The sequence below is a fragment of the Saccopteryx bilineata genome, chromosome 1 (genome assembly GCF_036850765.1).
Source record: "Saccopteryx bilineata isolate mSacBil1 chromosome 1, mSacBil1_pri_phased_curated, whole genome shotgun sequence".
Classification (NCBI taxonomy): domain Eukaryota; kingdom Metazoa; phylum Chordata; class Mammalia; order Chiroptera; family Emballonuridae; genus Saccopteryx; species Saccopteryx bilineata.
Genome location: NC_089490.1, coordinates 354049130 through 354066722, shown reverse-complemented (window position 1 = coordinate 354066722; position 17593 = coordinate 354049130). Strand labels below are relative to the sequence as shown.

The 17593-nt window shown below is 46.4% G+C and overlaps 1 protein-coding gene across 10 annotated transcripts in view; it reads right to left on the bottom strand.

Annotated features, from left to right (window-relative positions):
* The window catches only part of PPFIBP2 (PPFIA binding protein 2), a 159105-nt gene that overhangs the window by 67796 nt on the left and 73716 nt on the right, over window positions 1–17593 (bottom strand). Inside the window, exon 1 of one of the 10 annotated variants that reach the window (XM_066250868.1) lies at window positions 15948–16270. The exons of the other annotated variants lie outside the window; for them this stretch is intronic. Within the exon in view, the coding sequence (XP_066106965.1) occupies window positions 15948–15995 (48 nt within the window). The 5' untranslated portion in view covers window positions 15996–16270. Of the gene's footprint in view, window positions 1–15947; window positions 16271–17593 lie in introns of those variants that run through there. 10 annotated transcript variants of the gene reach the window in all.

Sequence of the window (17593 nt, the reverse complement as noted above, 5' to 3'; positions counted from 1 at the left end):
GAGCGGGAAGCCCAAACCAGAAGCCCACTATATGCCAGCCAGGGGCTTGACAGTCTGAAAAAGTGGATTTTACTGCTAAGTGGGGAAGTGACCATCATACTAACCTGGGCTACTCCAGAGGAATCAATGCTCCAGTGTTCATGAGGCAGGTACTCTCTTGACCCCAAAGGAAAGTCATGATTGTGCAAAAGAAGGGGTTAGCGAGGAACCCGGCACAGGGGACCAAAGCTAGTTTCCTTCTCCTGATGCCATTTCCCCACATGCCAACCTTCAGAACAGGCTTTCCAATCCTCCTCCACTGAGAAGGAGCAGTCTTTCCTCTCCTTGTCCCACCCCTCCCCCAATGCACTGTCTAGCTGAGGGCAGGTGGCAGAGCCAGGCCCAGCACTAGAACGAAAACAGGGACCCAGTGTCCCGCATTAAGCTGGGAGACTCCTTTGGGAAAGAGGACTGGTTGTTTGTTGAAGGTTCAGTGGGAGGGTGCGCCGCAGGGCCTTTTCCCAGGGCGGCTGTGCCAGGCACAGGCCAGGCAGGACAAGGGCCCAGTGCCACACCACTGCCTTTTACACCGGCCTCTCTGCGGTCTGCATCTTGTTCATTGTGATGGAAGCTCTTTCACATCATAATCAAAGAGCCTTCACAATCACAAATGGCTTCTTTGTGTTGATGGCAGTTTATTGTTGTTACATTAGTTAATAATCCAGTCCTCACATGGTCAATCTCTTTGACTAGTATTTAAGGACATAATAATTGTAATCTACATTTTCTCAGAATCTCACAAGAGAGGGAAATAATTTTTTTGTGTGTGTGTGTATTTTTCTGAAGCTGGAAACCGGGAGAGACAGTCAGACAGACTCCCGCATGCGCCTGACCGGATCCACCTGGCACGCCCACCAGGGGCGATGCTCTGCCCACCAGGGGGCGATGCTCTGCCCCTCCAGGGCGTCACTCTGTCGCAACCAGAGCCACTCTAGTGCCTGGGGCAGAGGCCAAGGAGCCATCCCCAGTGCCCGGGCCATCTTTGCTCCAATGGAGCCTCACTGCGGGAGGGGAAGAGAGAGACAGAGAGGAAGGAGAGGGGGAGGGGTGGAGAAGCAGATGGGCGCTTCTCCTGTGTGCCCTGGCCGGGAATCGAACCCAGGACTTCTGCACGCCAGGCCGATGCTCTACCACTGAGCCAACCGGCCAGGGCTAATTTTTTTTTAAACTTAAATTTAACAGCAGGTCAAATGCTTCTCTGTCAAAGAACTTGAGTGATGATGATTTTCAGGGGATGGAAAGGACCCAGGCACCTAAGTAAGCTCTGCATATCCAACCCCAGTGCCAAAGTCAGCATGTATGTGGGACCACCCTGCACAGGCAGCAGCTACTTCTCCAGCAGGAGGTGAAGGAGAGAAGACTAAAGGGAAAACCCTTCCACAAGTCTGCAGCAAGCCACGGCACCAACTGTGCTTCAGGTCAAAGGGTGCAATAGATTCTTCACAACCCATACAATCACCCACAGAGGCAGTTATGTTTACGGGTTGAAAAAAAATAGAAGAGTGAGAAAGTTGATGTCATAAGTTAAGTTAATATATAAAATACTTGCCACAGAATTTATGACACATACTAGTAGGTCAAAAAACCTGGATCCACCCCAGCAGTCAATGGCAAGGGGAAGCATGATGAATAAAAACACAGATTAGTGAAGTAAAGGCCGAGTGACTGCCTAGCAGAAGTACAACTGTTCCTGAGGAAGGGAGAAACTTCCCGTTTTCAGAGAAATTATGTGGAATGGGAGAAAAAGACATCCACAGTAATATCTTCACAGCGAACTGAGCCCAGCTGAACTCACCTCTTTCCTGTGATGACCTCTAAGTAGGTTAATGGATAATAAGGGCCAAAGGCCAAAGTAGTTCAATGGAGACCAATACAGTGTGGTCCAAGCACAATGCTGTAAACTACACAGCAAGAATTTAGGTGGCGTTCACATGCACCTGGCACTATTAAGAGCACCTGACATACATGAACTCATTTATTCCTTTCCACCACCCATGAGATGGGTAACTTTTTTATTCCCATTTTGTAGATAAAGAAACAGAGGCCAAAGTGTATGAACAAGGCACAAATGGATAATTTTCCTGAGTTCCTATGTAATAAATTGGTAAGGATTCTATGTTATAAATTAATTGGGAAGTGGGTCAAGTACAAATTTTGCTTTATATATTAAGATTAAAAGAGAATGAGCCCTGGCTGGTTGTCTCAGTGGTAGAGCATTGGCCCACCATATGGATGTCCTGAGTTTGATTCCCAGTTAGGGCCCATAGGAGAAGCAACCATCTGCTTCCTCACCCTCCCCCCTCTCCCTTCTCTCTGTCTTTCTCTTCCCCTCCTGCAGCCAAGGCTCCACTGGAGCAAGTTGGCCTAGGTGTTGTGGATGGTACCATGGCCTCACCTCAGGTGCTAAAATAGCTCCAGTTGCAATGAAGCCTTGCCCCCTAGTGGGCTTACCGGGTGGATCCTGGTTGAGCACATGTGGTAATCTTTCTCTCTGCCTCCCTGCTTCTCACTTAAGAAAAACACACACACAAAAAAAAAGGTGAAAAGAGAATGGACTTAGAATAAGGTTTGAAAATTCTGTGTGACCCTAAATGTTTATTAATGGCAGAGTGGCTAAGTTGACTGGAGTTCATCCATAGTATAGACAATTTGCAGCATTTTAAAATATAAGGTAGACATAGAACATATATGGACCATTATAAAAATGTAAGACATATTTATTAGTGAAAATAGCATGATGCATAGACTCACACAGTGTGGAACTAGAATACAACACTACACAACTCCATAGGTATTAATATCTACATGAAAATAAATAGATCAAGTGTCTGGAAGGTATAACAACCCTTAACAGTGCTCTCTCCTGAGGAAGCATCTGGGCAACAAAAAGCTGGGGATGAGAGATTTGGTCAAGATGGGCTTTTCCCTTGACCACAATATTTGAGCTACTTACTAAAATATGTTTATTTTATTGAGTAATTAAAATATATTTTAAAATCCAGAAGCACTGTTTGAGTATCTAGAATAGTGGTTTCTGGAACATTATTTCTCCCATAATGATCTTAAAGATCACATCTTCTCTTAGCCAGCCACCGCGGTCCAGATGACAGTGAAGTTCGTGGCAGAAAGGTCCCTCCCTCACCCCAAATCTCTGTTATAGAGTGACATGGCATCTTCCTCTCATACAGTCAGCCAAAATCGTTGCTGTTCTTTAGCAAGCTTTGGAAAGGCATTAAACAGCAGTGAAATGGAAATTATGTCCCAGATAGAAGTCTGCCATATTGCCATCCTTAGCAGAGCAAAGACCAGAATAAAATGCCACCTACACTTGAAGAAGAACCTGAAAAGCATCTGAGAACAGGGTCAAGAAGATTATTTTAGAATCATCTTGTTGAAAGCTAACATCCATCAGCCAAAAGTGAGGATTTGAGTTGAGGTGCACAAATGTCTACTCCCTGTACCAGGAATTGGGCAACAGGTTCAATGACTTCCTGTTGTCATTCCTTGGATTGCACAGTAGATGTATCATCAGGGCATAAAAGACCACATGGTTCTGAAAATGCCATTTCAATTATTCAGAAATGTGTTTAGAAAGACAGAGTGGGGACACAGCTCTGTTTTGTCCTACTTTAAGAAGAACTTGCTTTGGCCTGACCTGTGGTGGCGCAGTGGATAAAGCGTTGACCTGGAAATGCTGAGGTCGCCAGTTCGAAACCCTGGGCTTGCCTGGTCAAGGCACATATGGGAGTTGATGCTTCCAGCTCTTCCCCCTTTCTCTCTGTCTCTCTCTCCTCTCTCTCCCTCTCTGTCTCTCTCCTCTCTAAAAATGAATAAAAAAAAAAAAAAAAAAAAAAAAAAAAGAAGAACTTGCTTTGTCAGAGAGTATACCTGCTTCCTTAATTCTAACAGTGAAACTGCAGTAGAATGCTTGGATCAATACTGAGATCATTTATCTGGGTCCTTGAGTGATTCCAAGTTTGGGAGTCTCTGCAGTCTTGTCCATATTCTGTATGAGGCAAATCAGTGAGAGAGCGGCCCAGCTCTCCCTGCATGAAGTCAGATAGAGAAATCCATTCTGGCTATCCACAGAGGAGAGAAAGTCAAATCAAATCCTGAACGATGCTAAGTGCTAACTTTTCACTCCTCCCACTCTGAGATGGCAAGTGTATTAAAAGGGCAGTTTCAATCCTGTTCTAGCCTATTGAGGATGCTCACTCTGTTGATAAATAACAAAAAGTTCATATTTACTTAACCAATGAAGGCAGCCCCTAGACTAGACCTGCCCAATGGACAACTAATGTACTAAACTGTGTTACACAACTATTTGATCAAATTTTCTCTTTTGTTTTGATGGTTATTTCTACAAATATGACAGAGGGAAAATGCATCTTCTCATCAAAACATTTCATGGTCAGAGCTTCTGATTCTATAACCCAGTGACATATAGATACTGTGAGGGACCAAGAGATCTGTGTACTCTATGGAGGTGAAATGGCAATACAGAATGACAGTTCTATGTCCTCTTGCATCTCATTAGAAGAATGTCACAGTGAAACATACTTCCTCTCTTGTATCACAGAACTGAATCAGGCGAGGGAGTTCTTCTCTTATTTGTATATTGTAAAAAACTTGAAAACTTTAGTCAACATTGTTGAAGCTAAACCACCCTGGTTCTATCAAAAGCTTTGTTCTCAAGAAGCTGGGTAAAAGTTTGAATGCTGGGAATCCAGCCTCTAAAACCCAGCTCTTTTGGAGGAAAGTATAAAATATAGCCTAGAAGTGTCAGATCAAGGTCTTCCCCGGGCCTTAAGAGTAATGTTGCTGAGAATCCTCAGGAACAGGGACAAGACAGTGTCTTGACACTTTCAGATTATGCATCTGTTTCTAGAAGACCCTGAATGCTATCACTGCTCCGGCTGCTCAGGACTAATGTACAGCCTCGCAGTCAACAGCAGAAGGTGGGGCTATTTTCTAATCCATCTCTAAGTGGAAGGGAGGGCTTCAAGTTGTTGTAGCAGCTGCACAGGGTATTATTCTATGTTTGGGCAGCAGGAAGTTGACCATGATAGTTAATCGGCCTCGGTGACTAGGAGAGCAATGAGAGGACGGAGAGTAGACTATGTTGTTCCCAGGAAAGACAGGACTGACCAACATGATCGAAGCATGGGCAGAGTCTCTACATAAGGGCAGTTGGGGCTACATAGGACAGTAGCCTAATCTAAACCGAGTCCTTCCCCCTTGTCTCCCATAGGTGAGTGCAAAAGGAGTTTATGTTAATAAGTTCCTTATGTACTATGAGCTGGATGCTAGCAGACTCAAGAAATAAAGTATGTTTTCATATCTTGGAAAACACTGAATTTAAATTAGAGCTGAGATTATTTAGAGGATGTCTTAGGCCTCCAAAAGAAACCTTATGATTAGTTGCTGAGAAGCTCAGACTAATCAATTTCTCCTTTGCTAAAGAAAAGGAAAGGAGAAAACCAATACCAGACAGAATTCTTCTGAACCTTTCTTTAATGAAAGCTATTGTTTGCCCAGAATAGGCTGGGATCACCACCTTGACTGAGACCATACAGCAGAAGTGAGGGCTATCATCTTTTTAAAGATAACCCTCACTTCCCAGTCACCTGATCCAAGCCTAACTTGTTGGAATCTTTCCTCTGAACTTTTAAACATGGGAACAGAAAATGGTCGTGGTAATGCTAGAAGTTTATAAGGTTGTCAGCGACCATGTCCTCTTCCATGTGGAGGAAACTGGTTTGCAGAAGGATTCAGCTTGAACCCAGCAAGCATAGAAACAAATGAAACCAAGAAAAGATAGAGGATGGTGGCATTCTCATCCCTGGTTTATACCGTCTAAAGGCAAAGATGTATTCCTGCCCTTCCTGTTAGTCCCCTCTTACCCCGACTGGTTCAAACCAAGTGTCTGTTTCTTGCAACCAAAAATCCAGGCTAATGCATTCATCTTAAAGGGTAATTGATCAATCAACTGACTGAAATTACTTCTTTGGAAACAGCCTTACAAGAAAGAATTCCTGTTATTGGGATATAATACTAAATTACAAAGGAATTCTGTCTACTGTTGCTTGATTTGCTGGAACTGGCAATTTTGAAGATGGCATTGTCAGTTCTGAGCCAAGTATAGGTAAAACCAGGGTTCTCATCAGGGTCCATGGGGATCTACTTTGTGGCACAGGGTATGTCTGTGTGGGATGCCCTGGGATAAAAAAGGCACCCAGTCTCCTTTGTGTGTGGAATGGATGGCTTCCTATCCACCACCTGTTGCCTCTATTCTTATTTCCCATGTAGAGCAAGACTGGGAAAGACAGGGAATGACACGGATGCAACAGGCCCATGGACAGCAAGTGGGGGCAGCGGTGGGGATTTAGCCTTCTCTGCAGATCAAGGGCAGCCAGAAATGGCTCTAACTATGTGTAATCTCAGGTAGGTCACCATAACTCAGATCTTCCATCCTATATTTATTTATAATTTAGTATTTTTTATTTATTGACTGATTTTTAGAGAGAGAAGAAAGGGGAGAGAGAGACATTGATTTGTTGTTCTACTTATTTATGCATTCATTGGTTGATTCTTCTATGTGCCCTGACCAGGGATTGAACCCATAACCTTGGTATATCAGGATGACATCCTAACCAAATGAGTGAACCAGCCAGGGCTTGTTCCATCCTTTAAATAAAGAAAATTATACCTCACAGAGCGACATAGAGGGTCTATTAGGTCATTATACACAAAAACATGTGGGAATAAAAGTGCCAAATGCTCTTTATAGCTTTATATATATGCTATAATATTTCCTCAGTGTAATATAAACAGTTTCTGAATGATTATGGAAATATGGAAATCATTTAAATAGCTTTGTTTAAGCCAAAAGACCAAAGTCAAGTTAGAAGCCATTCATCTCTTGTGCTGACGGTTTTAATTAACTCTTTTCGTGCAAGGGAACAAAAAGAGGCAATGTTTCTAATTAGGATGCCTATGAAATATCTGTAAAGACCCAAACAACCCAAAGGAACAACAACCAAAATACTGGAAAAAACAAAATGCAGCCTAAGCGACGACACAAGACCCCACTATCAGCTAAGACCACCGGAATCCATTCGAACGCCTATGGCACAAACAGCTGAGGACTATTCACTTTTTCACTGTCCCTGAAAAGATGCCTGCATTTTGAGTCATATCTACATGGCCACAATTTTTTCCTCTTTACAAGCATTTTACTACATATTATAAGTACAATGTGCTACATATATGTTAATAATGAGCACATTGAGAATATCAACAGCTAGTAATGAACAATCATAAAACTTGAATTGGTATTTGTTACAATCCAGAAGTCAGGTCAAATTTAGGTTAAATGTGAGCTTTCTAGCTGAATGACCTCCGGCAGCCACCACAGAGCCCTCACCCTCTGCCTCACATGGCTGGTCAGATCCCATGCTGCTGCTCACTCCTGGCCCGGCTGCTCCGCTATCGCTTGGCCAAGGGAGAGCCGGGTTAGGTCTCTGCAGAGTTCTGGATGGGGTGTGTGCTTGATGCCATGGCTGGGGGCCACGCAGCATCCCCAGAGCACAACTCCTCCGCAGCCTGGCTGGCCACTACCGGGAGAGCTCGCCCTCTACCCACGCTCTGGCACACCCTCAGGAATGCTAGCAGAGGGCAGTCCTGCAGCACTCCCTGACTGGCATGGCCCGGGAGGCCTGCCATCAGCACTGTGCTTCACTGAACATGGGGAAAGAGCTGGTTCAAGACCAGTCAAGTGGAGCTGACAACGGGTCACATGAGGGTGTCATTTGGCATACAAGCCTGGAGTGTGGGAAAATCCTAAGGCAGTCAGCGCCCCAGTGTGACAGCTCTAACCATCCTGTGTGTCATTATTCAGAGCCACAGTTGCTTCTTAGTGCTCCTGCCTTGGGTCTCAAAGACGTATCTACCCTCCTTTCTCTGACATCAGAGCCTACAGTCTTCACCAGTTGGAGAGCCACTTCTTTTAGCACTTCTAGTAAGCTATAGATTTCAGTTCCCTCAGGATCCTGGCCACAGTATATACACTGTCCCAACCAGTCATATCATCTTAAATTATATGATGGTTTTCTCTGAAAATACCCTGAGATTTTGAACATAACACACTGGGTAAAACTTGGTCCTGGATAAGTCTTGAGATGTTTCTCCCCTCTTTGGCCACTAAATATATAAATGACATGTGTTTTTAGCTGAATAAGAAAACAACAACAAAAATGTGTAGTATTTCAGGCTCAAAGGAATCTTATCATATCCCGAAAACCATTTGCAAGTGAACCCTGACTGCTGGGCACAGGGGCTTGTCAAAGTCACCACGGCTATACTTCAGGGTCAGAAGCACCACTCACATGCCATGTTTTTTTTGGAAACTTGAAAAAATGTACACCTTAAAAATAAGGGTACCAAAAAAGTGAAGAGTGAAAATAAGTGGGTCATAGCAGCTACAGTCAATTCACATTACATGACCCAGGTTACCCATCACCAAGGGAACCAACCAGCATAAGTGTAGGCAGGTGCTTGTAAATAGGAAAACCTAGGAAAACCTCCCCTAGATCCTCTGGTTAAGGACTTAAGGGCAATCTAGCAGTTGTTATAACACCAACAGTTCCCAGAACCATTTCCACTTTTTCTAGGTGAGAAATAGTTTAAAAAGTTGCTTCCAAATGTAGTATGAGTGATATGCATCAGATCTTTAGCTACCAAGAGTCTAACAAGAGACATCTTATCCTGACCTTGACCTTCTTATGCCCTCCAACTCTTGGTTTCAATTATGTATAAGTGGAGACTAAGTGTTGCTAGTGAGGCTGTCAGTATCAAATGATCTAAATGCCCATCTTCATGGAAGAAAAAAGCAAAGTTCATAAAGCTAATTAAATATCTTGGTTGACTAAATGTTTATATAATTATGTTTTGTTCAGTTACCTATTCAATGACTCAAACATTCCTGAACACCTACAAGGCACAACACTTGGTGCTAAACAAATGTTTCCATTCCTATTATCAAAAAGCTAAGAATTACATGATTCCATACATAGCTGGGACATAAAAACGAGACTAAGAGACATGGACAAGAGTGTGGTGGTTGTGGGGGGGAGGAGAGGGAGGAAGAGGGGGGAGGGGAGGGGCACAAAAAAAGTGACAGAGGACAATTTGACTTTGGGTGATGGGTATGCAACATAATTGAATGACAAGATAACCCGGAGATGTTTTCTTTGAACATATGTACCCTGATTTATTAATGTCACCCCATTAAAATTAATAAAAATTTATTTTAAAAAAAGCTTTGTAGTCTTACGGGGAAATGTGGTAAGTACTGCCATAGAATTGTAGGTAAGCCAGTAGCAGTGGCATAAGGGAGAGATGAATCAATTATACCTTCAAAGGACAGAAGAGGCTTTACTATGGAGTCACCACTTGAATGATTGAGTCTTAAAAGCTATGAAGTAACTTCCCCAGGAGAATGGGAGAACAGTATCTTTAGAAAGAGTCATTCCAATACAGATAGACTATCCATGAAGCTCCAGCCTTCAGAAATTCTTGTTTCCAGAACTAATACAAAAAATAAAGGATACCTTCAGGACAGTCTGTCTATAAGTTCTACAAACAAGGAGTCAGTATGATGTACATGAAGTCTCCTAATTGATCATCCTAGAGGGATCTCCAGTAAGGAAAATGCATTTGATTTACGAACATCTTTTTCCAAAAGTAGAGCCTTGGATAAGCTTACTTCCTGCTGAAGTCTCTTGATCAGGAGGCTGGATGCAGAAGGGACCCTACAGCAATGGGCTATAGGAGTAATGGTATTTGTAAGTGTATTTTCTGGTATCTTGTGAAGGGATGATATTAAAGCCAGGTGGAGAGTAACAACAGGAGACTCTTTCTCATCTTGCCAACTCTAACTGATTCATTATTATTAACAACATGTCCAGAGACAGAGGGGTAGTATCAGGTACTAGGGCAAGTGTGGAAGGGGTGCTATTACTGTTTTAGCTCACCTGAGGCATTAGAAGTAAATTTCCCAGTGCCTCTTGGACTGCTTGGACTTTCTATATAAAGAGCCAACAATCAAATAGGCATGAGAGAAGATCCACAGGTAGGAAAAATGGTATTAGGTGAGGGCCACAGTGAGAAGCTGGTCCTTTGGTCATAAGAATGACATTAACCTTACAAGATTCCCAAATGGAAATAAATTCAGGAGGAAATGGATGGAAAAGGTTGCTTTGGAACTAGGGGCAGTAAGAACAACACTCTAGAAGGTATTTGAAAGATATCTCTAGGGACAAAACCAGTGTGCTGTGGGTCTGGGAATGACCAGGAGATGGTGAATTTTTATCCTGTTCTTTCCAGATTCCTGATGGTGAAAGGAAGGTAAGTCATAAGTCAGCATGGAAAGACACACATACGGTCAAATATAGTTTTGATTTGTTTTTCCCTGAGAATTGCAAAGAAGCATTTTCTGCCAAGGGAAGGAATAAGTAGGTAGGGAGGAGCTGAGAGAAGAAAAAACCAGAGGAACAAGAGGGGGTGGAACAGGACTAGGGCAGGAGGACAGGATACTGGGATAACCTTGGCCAAAAGAAGGGACTCTTGGCCCATGAAACAGGAGAGAAGACAGTTAGAAAAGAATGGCTGTGAACATAGTTACACTTTGAGGTGATGAAAAGGGAAGATGGGAGAGAGTCATCGAAGTGCCTGTTTTTTGTCGTCCCCCCACCCCCCCCCAATGAAGCAGGTGTTGAAATCAGTTGATAGGGGAGTAATAGGGACAAATGGAAAAGTAGAAATAGTTGTCAAAAGGACGGGGAAGGGAAGAATGAGTCAAGGTCCCCAAGCGTTGTTACCAGCCCACAGAGCTACCCACAGTTGCATGGCTCTAGAGTATCTACAAGCCACTCAGTAAGTGACTCTGGTAAGATGCCACTTTGTTAAATCCTGCTGGGAAAGAGCCCTGGGGCCTCTCCGAGGGGCTGGCAGACAGGAGTCACAGGTGCTAGGGATCAGAGATGGCAAATCTAAATTAGACCAGGAAATATGAGGGGTGGGCATGTTGGGTACATTAGCTAAACATGGGAGGTACATTGCAGACATCTAGAACCCTTGAAGAACCATACCCACTGTCATCCTCCTCATGGTCTTGAAAAACTTCCCTGCACAGAATCACGGTTAGATGTTGGCTCTGGAGTAACCAGAGGCTGTCAGCTGTGGTCAAGGTCATCATCACCTTAACTAACACACGAAGGACGCTCTAAGTACTTTATATATACTTAATTATCTATATTTCAAAATCAAGAAAATTAAATCCCAGGAAGGTTAAATCAATTGTTCAAAGTCATAGAGCTGAGACATGAATTCAAGGACTTCAATCCAGGATCCATGCTCTTAGCTAGTGGAGCAGCGTTCATGGAGGCTGCCATCTGCTTCTGCAACTTTCCCGGCAGTATGGATTGAGTACAGGGCAAAGCAGTGTTTAAGATGCCTGGGTGTCTATTTGTCTTTGCCGCAATTCTGGCCCAAGTGGCCAGGCTATTGGATCAACCATTTGAGCACCAGATGATACAAAATAAAGTCTCACAGCAGCAGCTTGAGTTCATTCCACATTCTGTTGCAGAACCCAACCAACTGCATGGGAAATCCATGGTGAGTCCACTTCCTTTGTGACTTTGTGTTGAAATTTGGCTTAAATACCAAGAGTGCTAGAAGCCAGCAATAGTGTGAAGATGCTGACAGTGCTTGGATTTCCATGAGTCCCCTGCTGACTTCATCCCTGCTTGGAGCTACTTTTAGAGGCTCTTTCATGACTATGCAGGTAGGAGCCACTCTTCTCAAAGCAGGGCAGAGGTGAGCTGTTTGTGAGTCAGTCAGGAATCAAACAGCTGAGGGGCACAGGACTCTCTGGATACTTGTGGCAGGAAATTGCATTGTTCATGGGCTCTGTCTCTTGGATAAAGAGCTGGAGGACTAGCTCTGGGCAGCTTCCACTCAGCAGCCACCGCCAGGCTGGCCAGGGAAAAACAGCCACTGGGGCCTCTGGTTACTCACAGGGGCCAGGTCACAACTGCCTCTTCTAGGTCCTTAAAATGCTTTGGTTTGAGACCTTGACCTGGAAGGTGAAAAGGGGCTGAGAACTGAAGGAATGAATGGCCTAAGACCATGGCTGGAAGGAAGCAAACTGGTCTCATCTGTTCCTCTTTCAGTTTCCCCCTGCCTGGTAATGGACAGTAGCAGTTAACTTTTACTGAATGTTTCTATGTTCATGGCACTATGCTAAACATACATTGTCTTACTTGAACCTTGCAAAACTTGTATGTGGCAGGCTCTTATCTTCCTTATTTCATAGATGAAGAAATCCAGGCTTTTGAGGTAATCTGTGTAATATCACACAGCTGATAAGCATAGCAAAACCAAGCTCCCACCCAGGCCTTACTTAAAAACACACCTTAACTCTGATAGGGCATAGTATCCACGCCCCACTCCAAGGCCACTGAACCATTTTTCTATTCTGAGCAAATGCCTCTCCTCTAGGCTCCATGCCCCCTGACCACAGCATCTCACTCATTGCCCCCAAATTCAAAGACTCTGTCTTGCTCTGAGGCACTGCCCTCCTGGACTGTGTAGCAGGTCATACCTCATCCGGGCACCTCTTCTGTAAGAACCACCCCCTCTGCATGGGAAAATGAAGGAACCAGTGTTCCCAACTTCAAAACTCTAGGCTAGGAGAAACCTGCTTTTCAAGCCACTTTGGCTTGAGGAGGGGTAGGAGAGGTCGGTGAGCTGGGCCGACAGGAAGTACCAGAGACGGGCCCACACAGGAGGAGTCCACAGCGGGGGATGAAGTCAGCAGGGCACTCACAGAAAAGGAGGGCCTGATGGAATCAGATGGAGTGGACAGGAATTAAACAGAAGGAAGGCACTGGGGATAAGCTCAGAAAAGGGAGGGAGTACACTTGGGAGCCTGTTAGAGTAGAAATAAATGATGAAACTAAAAAGGTAAGTGAAGGCTGGGATCCTTTACTTACCTAAAAAGCTAAGTAAAGGGTCTCAAAGGCCAAGCCAGCAGAAGAGCCTGGGCTTTCTTTTCTAGACGAAGGGTGAGTGCTAGGGGTTTGTGATCAGGGTCACAGGATGAAAAAGCATTTTTTAAAAAGGTGATTTTATGGCCCTGGCCGGTTGGCTCAGCGGTAGAGCGGCGGCCTGGCGTGCAGGGGACCCGGGTTCGATTCCCGGCCAGGGCACATAGGAGAAGCGCCCATTTGCTTCTCCACCCCCACCCCCTCCTTCCTCTCTGTCTCTCTCTTTCCCTCCCGCAGCCAAGGCTCCACTGGAGCAAAGATGGCCCGGGGGCTGGGGATGGCTCCTTGGCCTCTGCCCCAGGCGCTAGAGTGGCTCTGGTCGCGGCAGCCCCCCCCCCCCCCCGGCATTGCCCCCTGGTGAGCAGAGCGTTGCCCCTGGTGGGCGAGCCGGGTGGATCCCGATAGGGCGCATGTGGGAGTCTGTCTGTCTCTCCCCGTTTCCAGCTTCAGAAAATATATATATATATATTAAAAAAAGGGGGGGGATTTTAAAAGGAAGAAACTGGCAATGGGATTTAAGGTCAAGAAAAGGAAAGATACTGATTATACTGCCTGTGATGTATCCAATACTTTGTGCTTTGCTTTTTTGAATGCTACTTAAAATTCTGAATGTACAAGAAAAAGAACTGTTTTGCTATGAGTTGTCCTGGCGTTGGGAGGAGGAGGGGAGTCTGAAGTCTCCTCACCCACAGCTTCCCCAGCAGACCTCCACCTGTCCACAGGAGCCAGTCACAGCCTGGGTCTCAGGAGCAAGGGCCTTCCTATGTTACATCACACTCAGATCTAGTTCTTCCACAGATAGAACTTCTCCTCAAACGCAGCGGTACATCTGCCCCAGGGGTTGGGACATAGCACCAACCATCCCAGGCACATCACAGCTGGAAGATCTCCTGGTTAAAAAGCCTCATGCTGGTTACAGGAAACTAAAGACAGCATGATGGGAAGTATACTTCTTATCTATCCCTTTTCTCCACCCACCCCACCCTGTATCTCCCTAAAGAGGTTTTTTTAAATGCTTAAGATGATGGATGCAAGCAAACCTTTGCCAACCTGTCTGGTCTCTTCGGCATGCTCTCCGAAGGCTGCAAAGCCCCAGTCCCAAAGCTAAGCAGGGACTGAGCACAGACAGGACTTCTGCTGGGTTCTAAACCAATCATTTTCCTCAGATTTGGCAGAGGAGATGAGGAAAAAGAACCAGACCGGGGGGGTGGGGGTGGGGGGGGGCAGAGAACAGGGTTCAAGATCAGGCTGCACCACTAATGGCTATAACACTAATAGCCATGGGGTTCTTAACTTCACTTGGGCTTGATCAAATGACGAGTTTGTACTGGTTAATACCAACAAGCCCTCGAGCTCTCTAATTTTGCTCAGTGGCCTCACTTTTCACAACACCATCACCACATCACAGCTACGGTCATTTTTTAAAAATACAGTTGGGTATTTTTAAAATCCTGCAGTGTATCCCATGCCACTTCTCTGCTGCAAGTCCCCCATTAGGCAAACCACCCAGCCACACCCTGTGCAACCCCGCTGTCAGGTGCTACCTGGCTTCCGCCTGCCTCTGCCCACCTCACTGAGCTCAGCCACACTAGCGTGCGCTCTCCCTTGAAACTCACCCGCCCAACTCCCTCTTGCTTTTGGACTTTTGCAGATATTATCCTCTTTGCCTGGAATGTTCTTCGGCCTGTTTTTCACCTGCCTCACTCCTATTTCTCATTCAGGTTTCAATGAAATGTTACTTCCTCAAAGAGGACTCCCTGAAGGCTCCTGCTCAGTTTTCAGTGGCTTTCCTGGGCCTTCTGCTTCCCCTCATTGCGCTTACCAATTAGTAAGTTGGGGTCTATTTACTGGACTGCTTAATGTCCATCTCCCACACTGAAGGAAGACCCACAAGAGCAGAGACTGTTTCTGTTTTGTCTACACTGGACTCCCAGTGCCCGGAACTCAATAAATACTTGCTGACTGCGGGCTGCAGGCTGCAGAGGGTGCACACAAAAGCCAGCCAGGCACAGTATTGGAGCATCGGGGTCGGGCCTTCTGAGCTGGATACTTCTCATCCCTCCCCAGTTACAATGTCAGCTCTCTTATCTGTCACATGCTTGTGACCTTCTTGCCTCTGCAAAACATTCAGCCTGTGTGAAAATAAATGTTCATCTCTCCCTCTTAGCCGGTCTCAGGAGGGTCACAAACGGGGAAAGAGCCGAGTTCTGGGAGCAGAGATGCTATTCCCGCGCCCCACAATCATTCCTTCCTCACTCAGACCACGCACTCACACTCTTATCCTCAAGAAAGGGCAAGAACAACTTGCAACCTGAACCTTGGAGCTTCTGAGAGAGAGCTCAGAAGAGAACTCCCCAGAGGGCCTGCCTCCGGAAGCGCAGCTCTTTCGACTGACAGCTCCCTCCTCTCCACACTGGATGACATGGAGCCCAGAATAAGCTCAACAACTTCCGAATTCGGTGCATTTCAAAGGCAGTGGCTTCCAGCCAGTAAAGAAGTGGACACCTTTTTCTGGGACAGTGTTTGGAGCCTCCAACTGTTTAAGTGCCAAAGTCAAAGCAACTAACCTTCCTTACTCCATCCTGGCCTTTCCGGACAGACGCTCATTCACCAGAATGTCAGAGGAGAAACAAAGACAGCTGGCTGTTTCTTGCCCCGTGTCTATAATTAGATTCTCGTGAAGAACTTGGCCATACAGGGCTTTGCAGGACAAATATCCCCCCTTAACACACTCCCCTCAAAAGGTCGCTCCCCTCACTCATCTCCACGGAGACCCAGACAAAGCAGCCATTCACTTACCCTCTTCAGCCACGCAAAATGCTTGTAAACATCAATGTCCCCATCCATGCTGGGCACCCATGTCAGCAGTTAGAGTCCTTGGTTGAAAAGCCCTTTCTCTGGCCAGAGACCAAGTTCTCTCCTCTCGTCTTTGCCCCCTCCCCCTCAGGAACTCCAAGCTGCGTTCAAGTTTCCCCAGGTTCCTGGCCTGTGTTCTCCAGCCTTTCCCTGAACAGTTTCAGATACACAGGGCTCAGCCCAGACCGTGCTGCTCCAGTATCCTCCCCCACCGCCCCCACAGACACGCGCGGGCACCAGTGCTGAGATGCAGAGCTTGCAGAGCGAGCAAACCCAGCACAGAGGTAGGGGAAAAGGCAGACTTGGACAGGAGTTGTAAACACACACACACACACACACACACACACACACACACACACACACACGAACATTCTTTTGGTGATAATACCAGAGCCTGCCAGAGGGAAAAACAGTCCTGAAGAAAATTCCTCGTCTGGCTTCCCCTTTCTGGAGTGGCTGGAACTCATTACCGAGAGACCCTGATTTCCTGTCTCCGCTGCACTCAGCGTTTACCCACAGGCTCCCAGCTGCTCTGGGGTTATTTGGGACTGGGGAGAAGACTAAAAATAAGTGCTGCTCTTAGAGGAGCTGCTGATTCCCACACACAGCCGGACCCCCACCCCGAAGCCCACACCCACCCCTTGTCCTGGCTGTGCCCTGAGGGAAGCCTATCGTTTCCAAAAAAGAACAGATTCAGAACCAGCTCTGGACTGGGTTCTTGGCCCTCCCGAGTGTTTGCTGTCCTTGGCACGGGTGGCATTAGCCACCGGAGACCAACTGCTGCCACCTCAGAACCCTCTACCACTTGGGGGAAGTCTGACTCTGGGCTGCTGCCAGCCACCACCACAGGGCACCCTGGGACCAAATTCCGAACCAGGTTGGGGAGGGGCAGTTTCTGTCAAGTCCCAGGCCCACCTCGCTGGTTGTCCACCACTCCAGACTTGCTGCTTCACAAGCCAGGGAGGGAGGAAGGGTAAGGCCGATTCACATGTGAGTCCATGAGACAGGGAGCGGTCTGGGTAGGAGCCCTGGGAAGGCAGTCGCTGGCAGACGGGGAGCTTCGTCTGTTTTCTTACTGGCAGGTCACATGCTGGCTTTCCAGGGGCCTCTCCAGCACTCCCCAGATGCGGCCCCCACCACCTCATACTGCCATCTCCTTTGAGAGCTCCCCTAAAACAGCCTTTCTCCCTTGCGCAGCCCTTGACACGCAACCTTTGGCTACGGCTGATTGTAAAAGTGATCTTTGATGTGGGTGCAGTGGGAACAGCGGTTACATAAAAGGGCTCTGACTCTGCTGCATAAATGACTTGCAGACCCACATCTTGTGACTGCCAGTGGCCCTCTAGTGCCTTCCACAGTCACCAGGAACTCCCAGCCTGAAGAGAAGGCTCTACTTAGTGTCATCAACATTCACCAAGGCCCGAAAGCAGAGCCCCAAAGACAAAGCAGAAACATATCCCGCAGCCTGACTCTGGTTAGGCTGGCTCAGCCTACAGATCACAGGGGCGGCAGAAGGAGAGCTTTGGCCAGCAGCTGGCATGGAGGGGGGGGGGGTAAATTCCTGGAGACACACCCGGATCCCAAGGCCA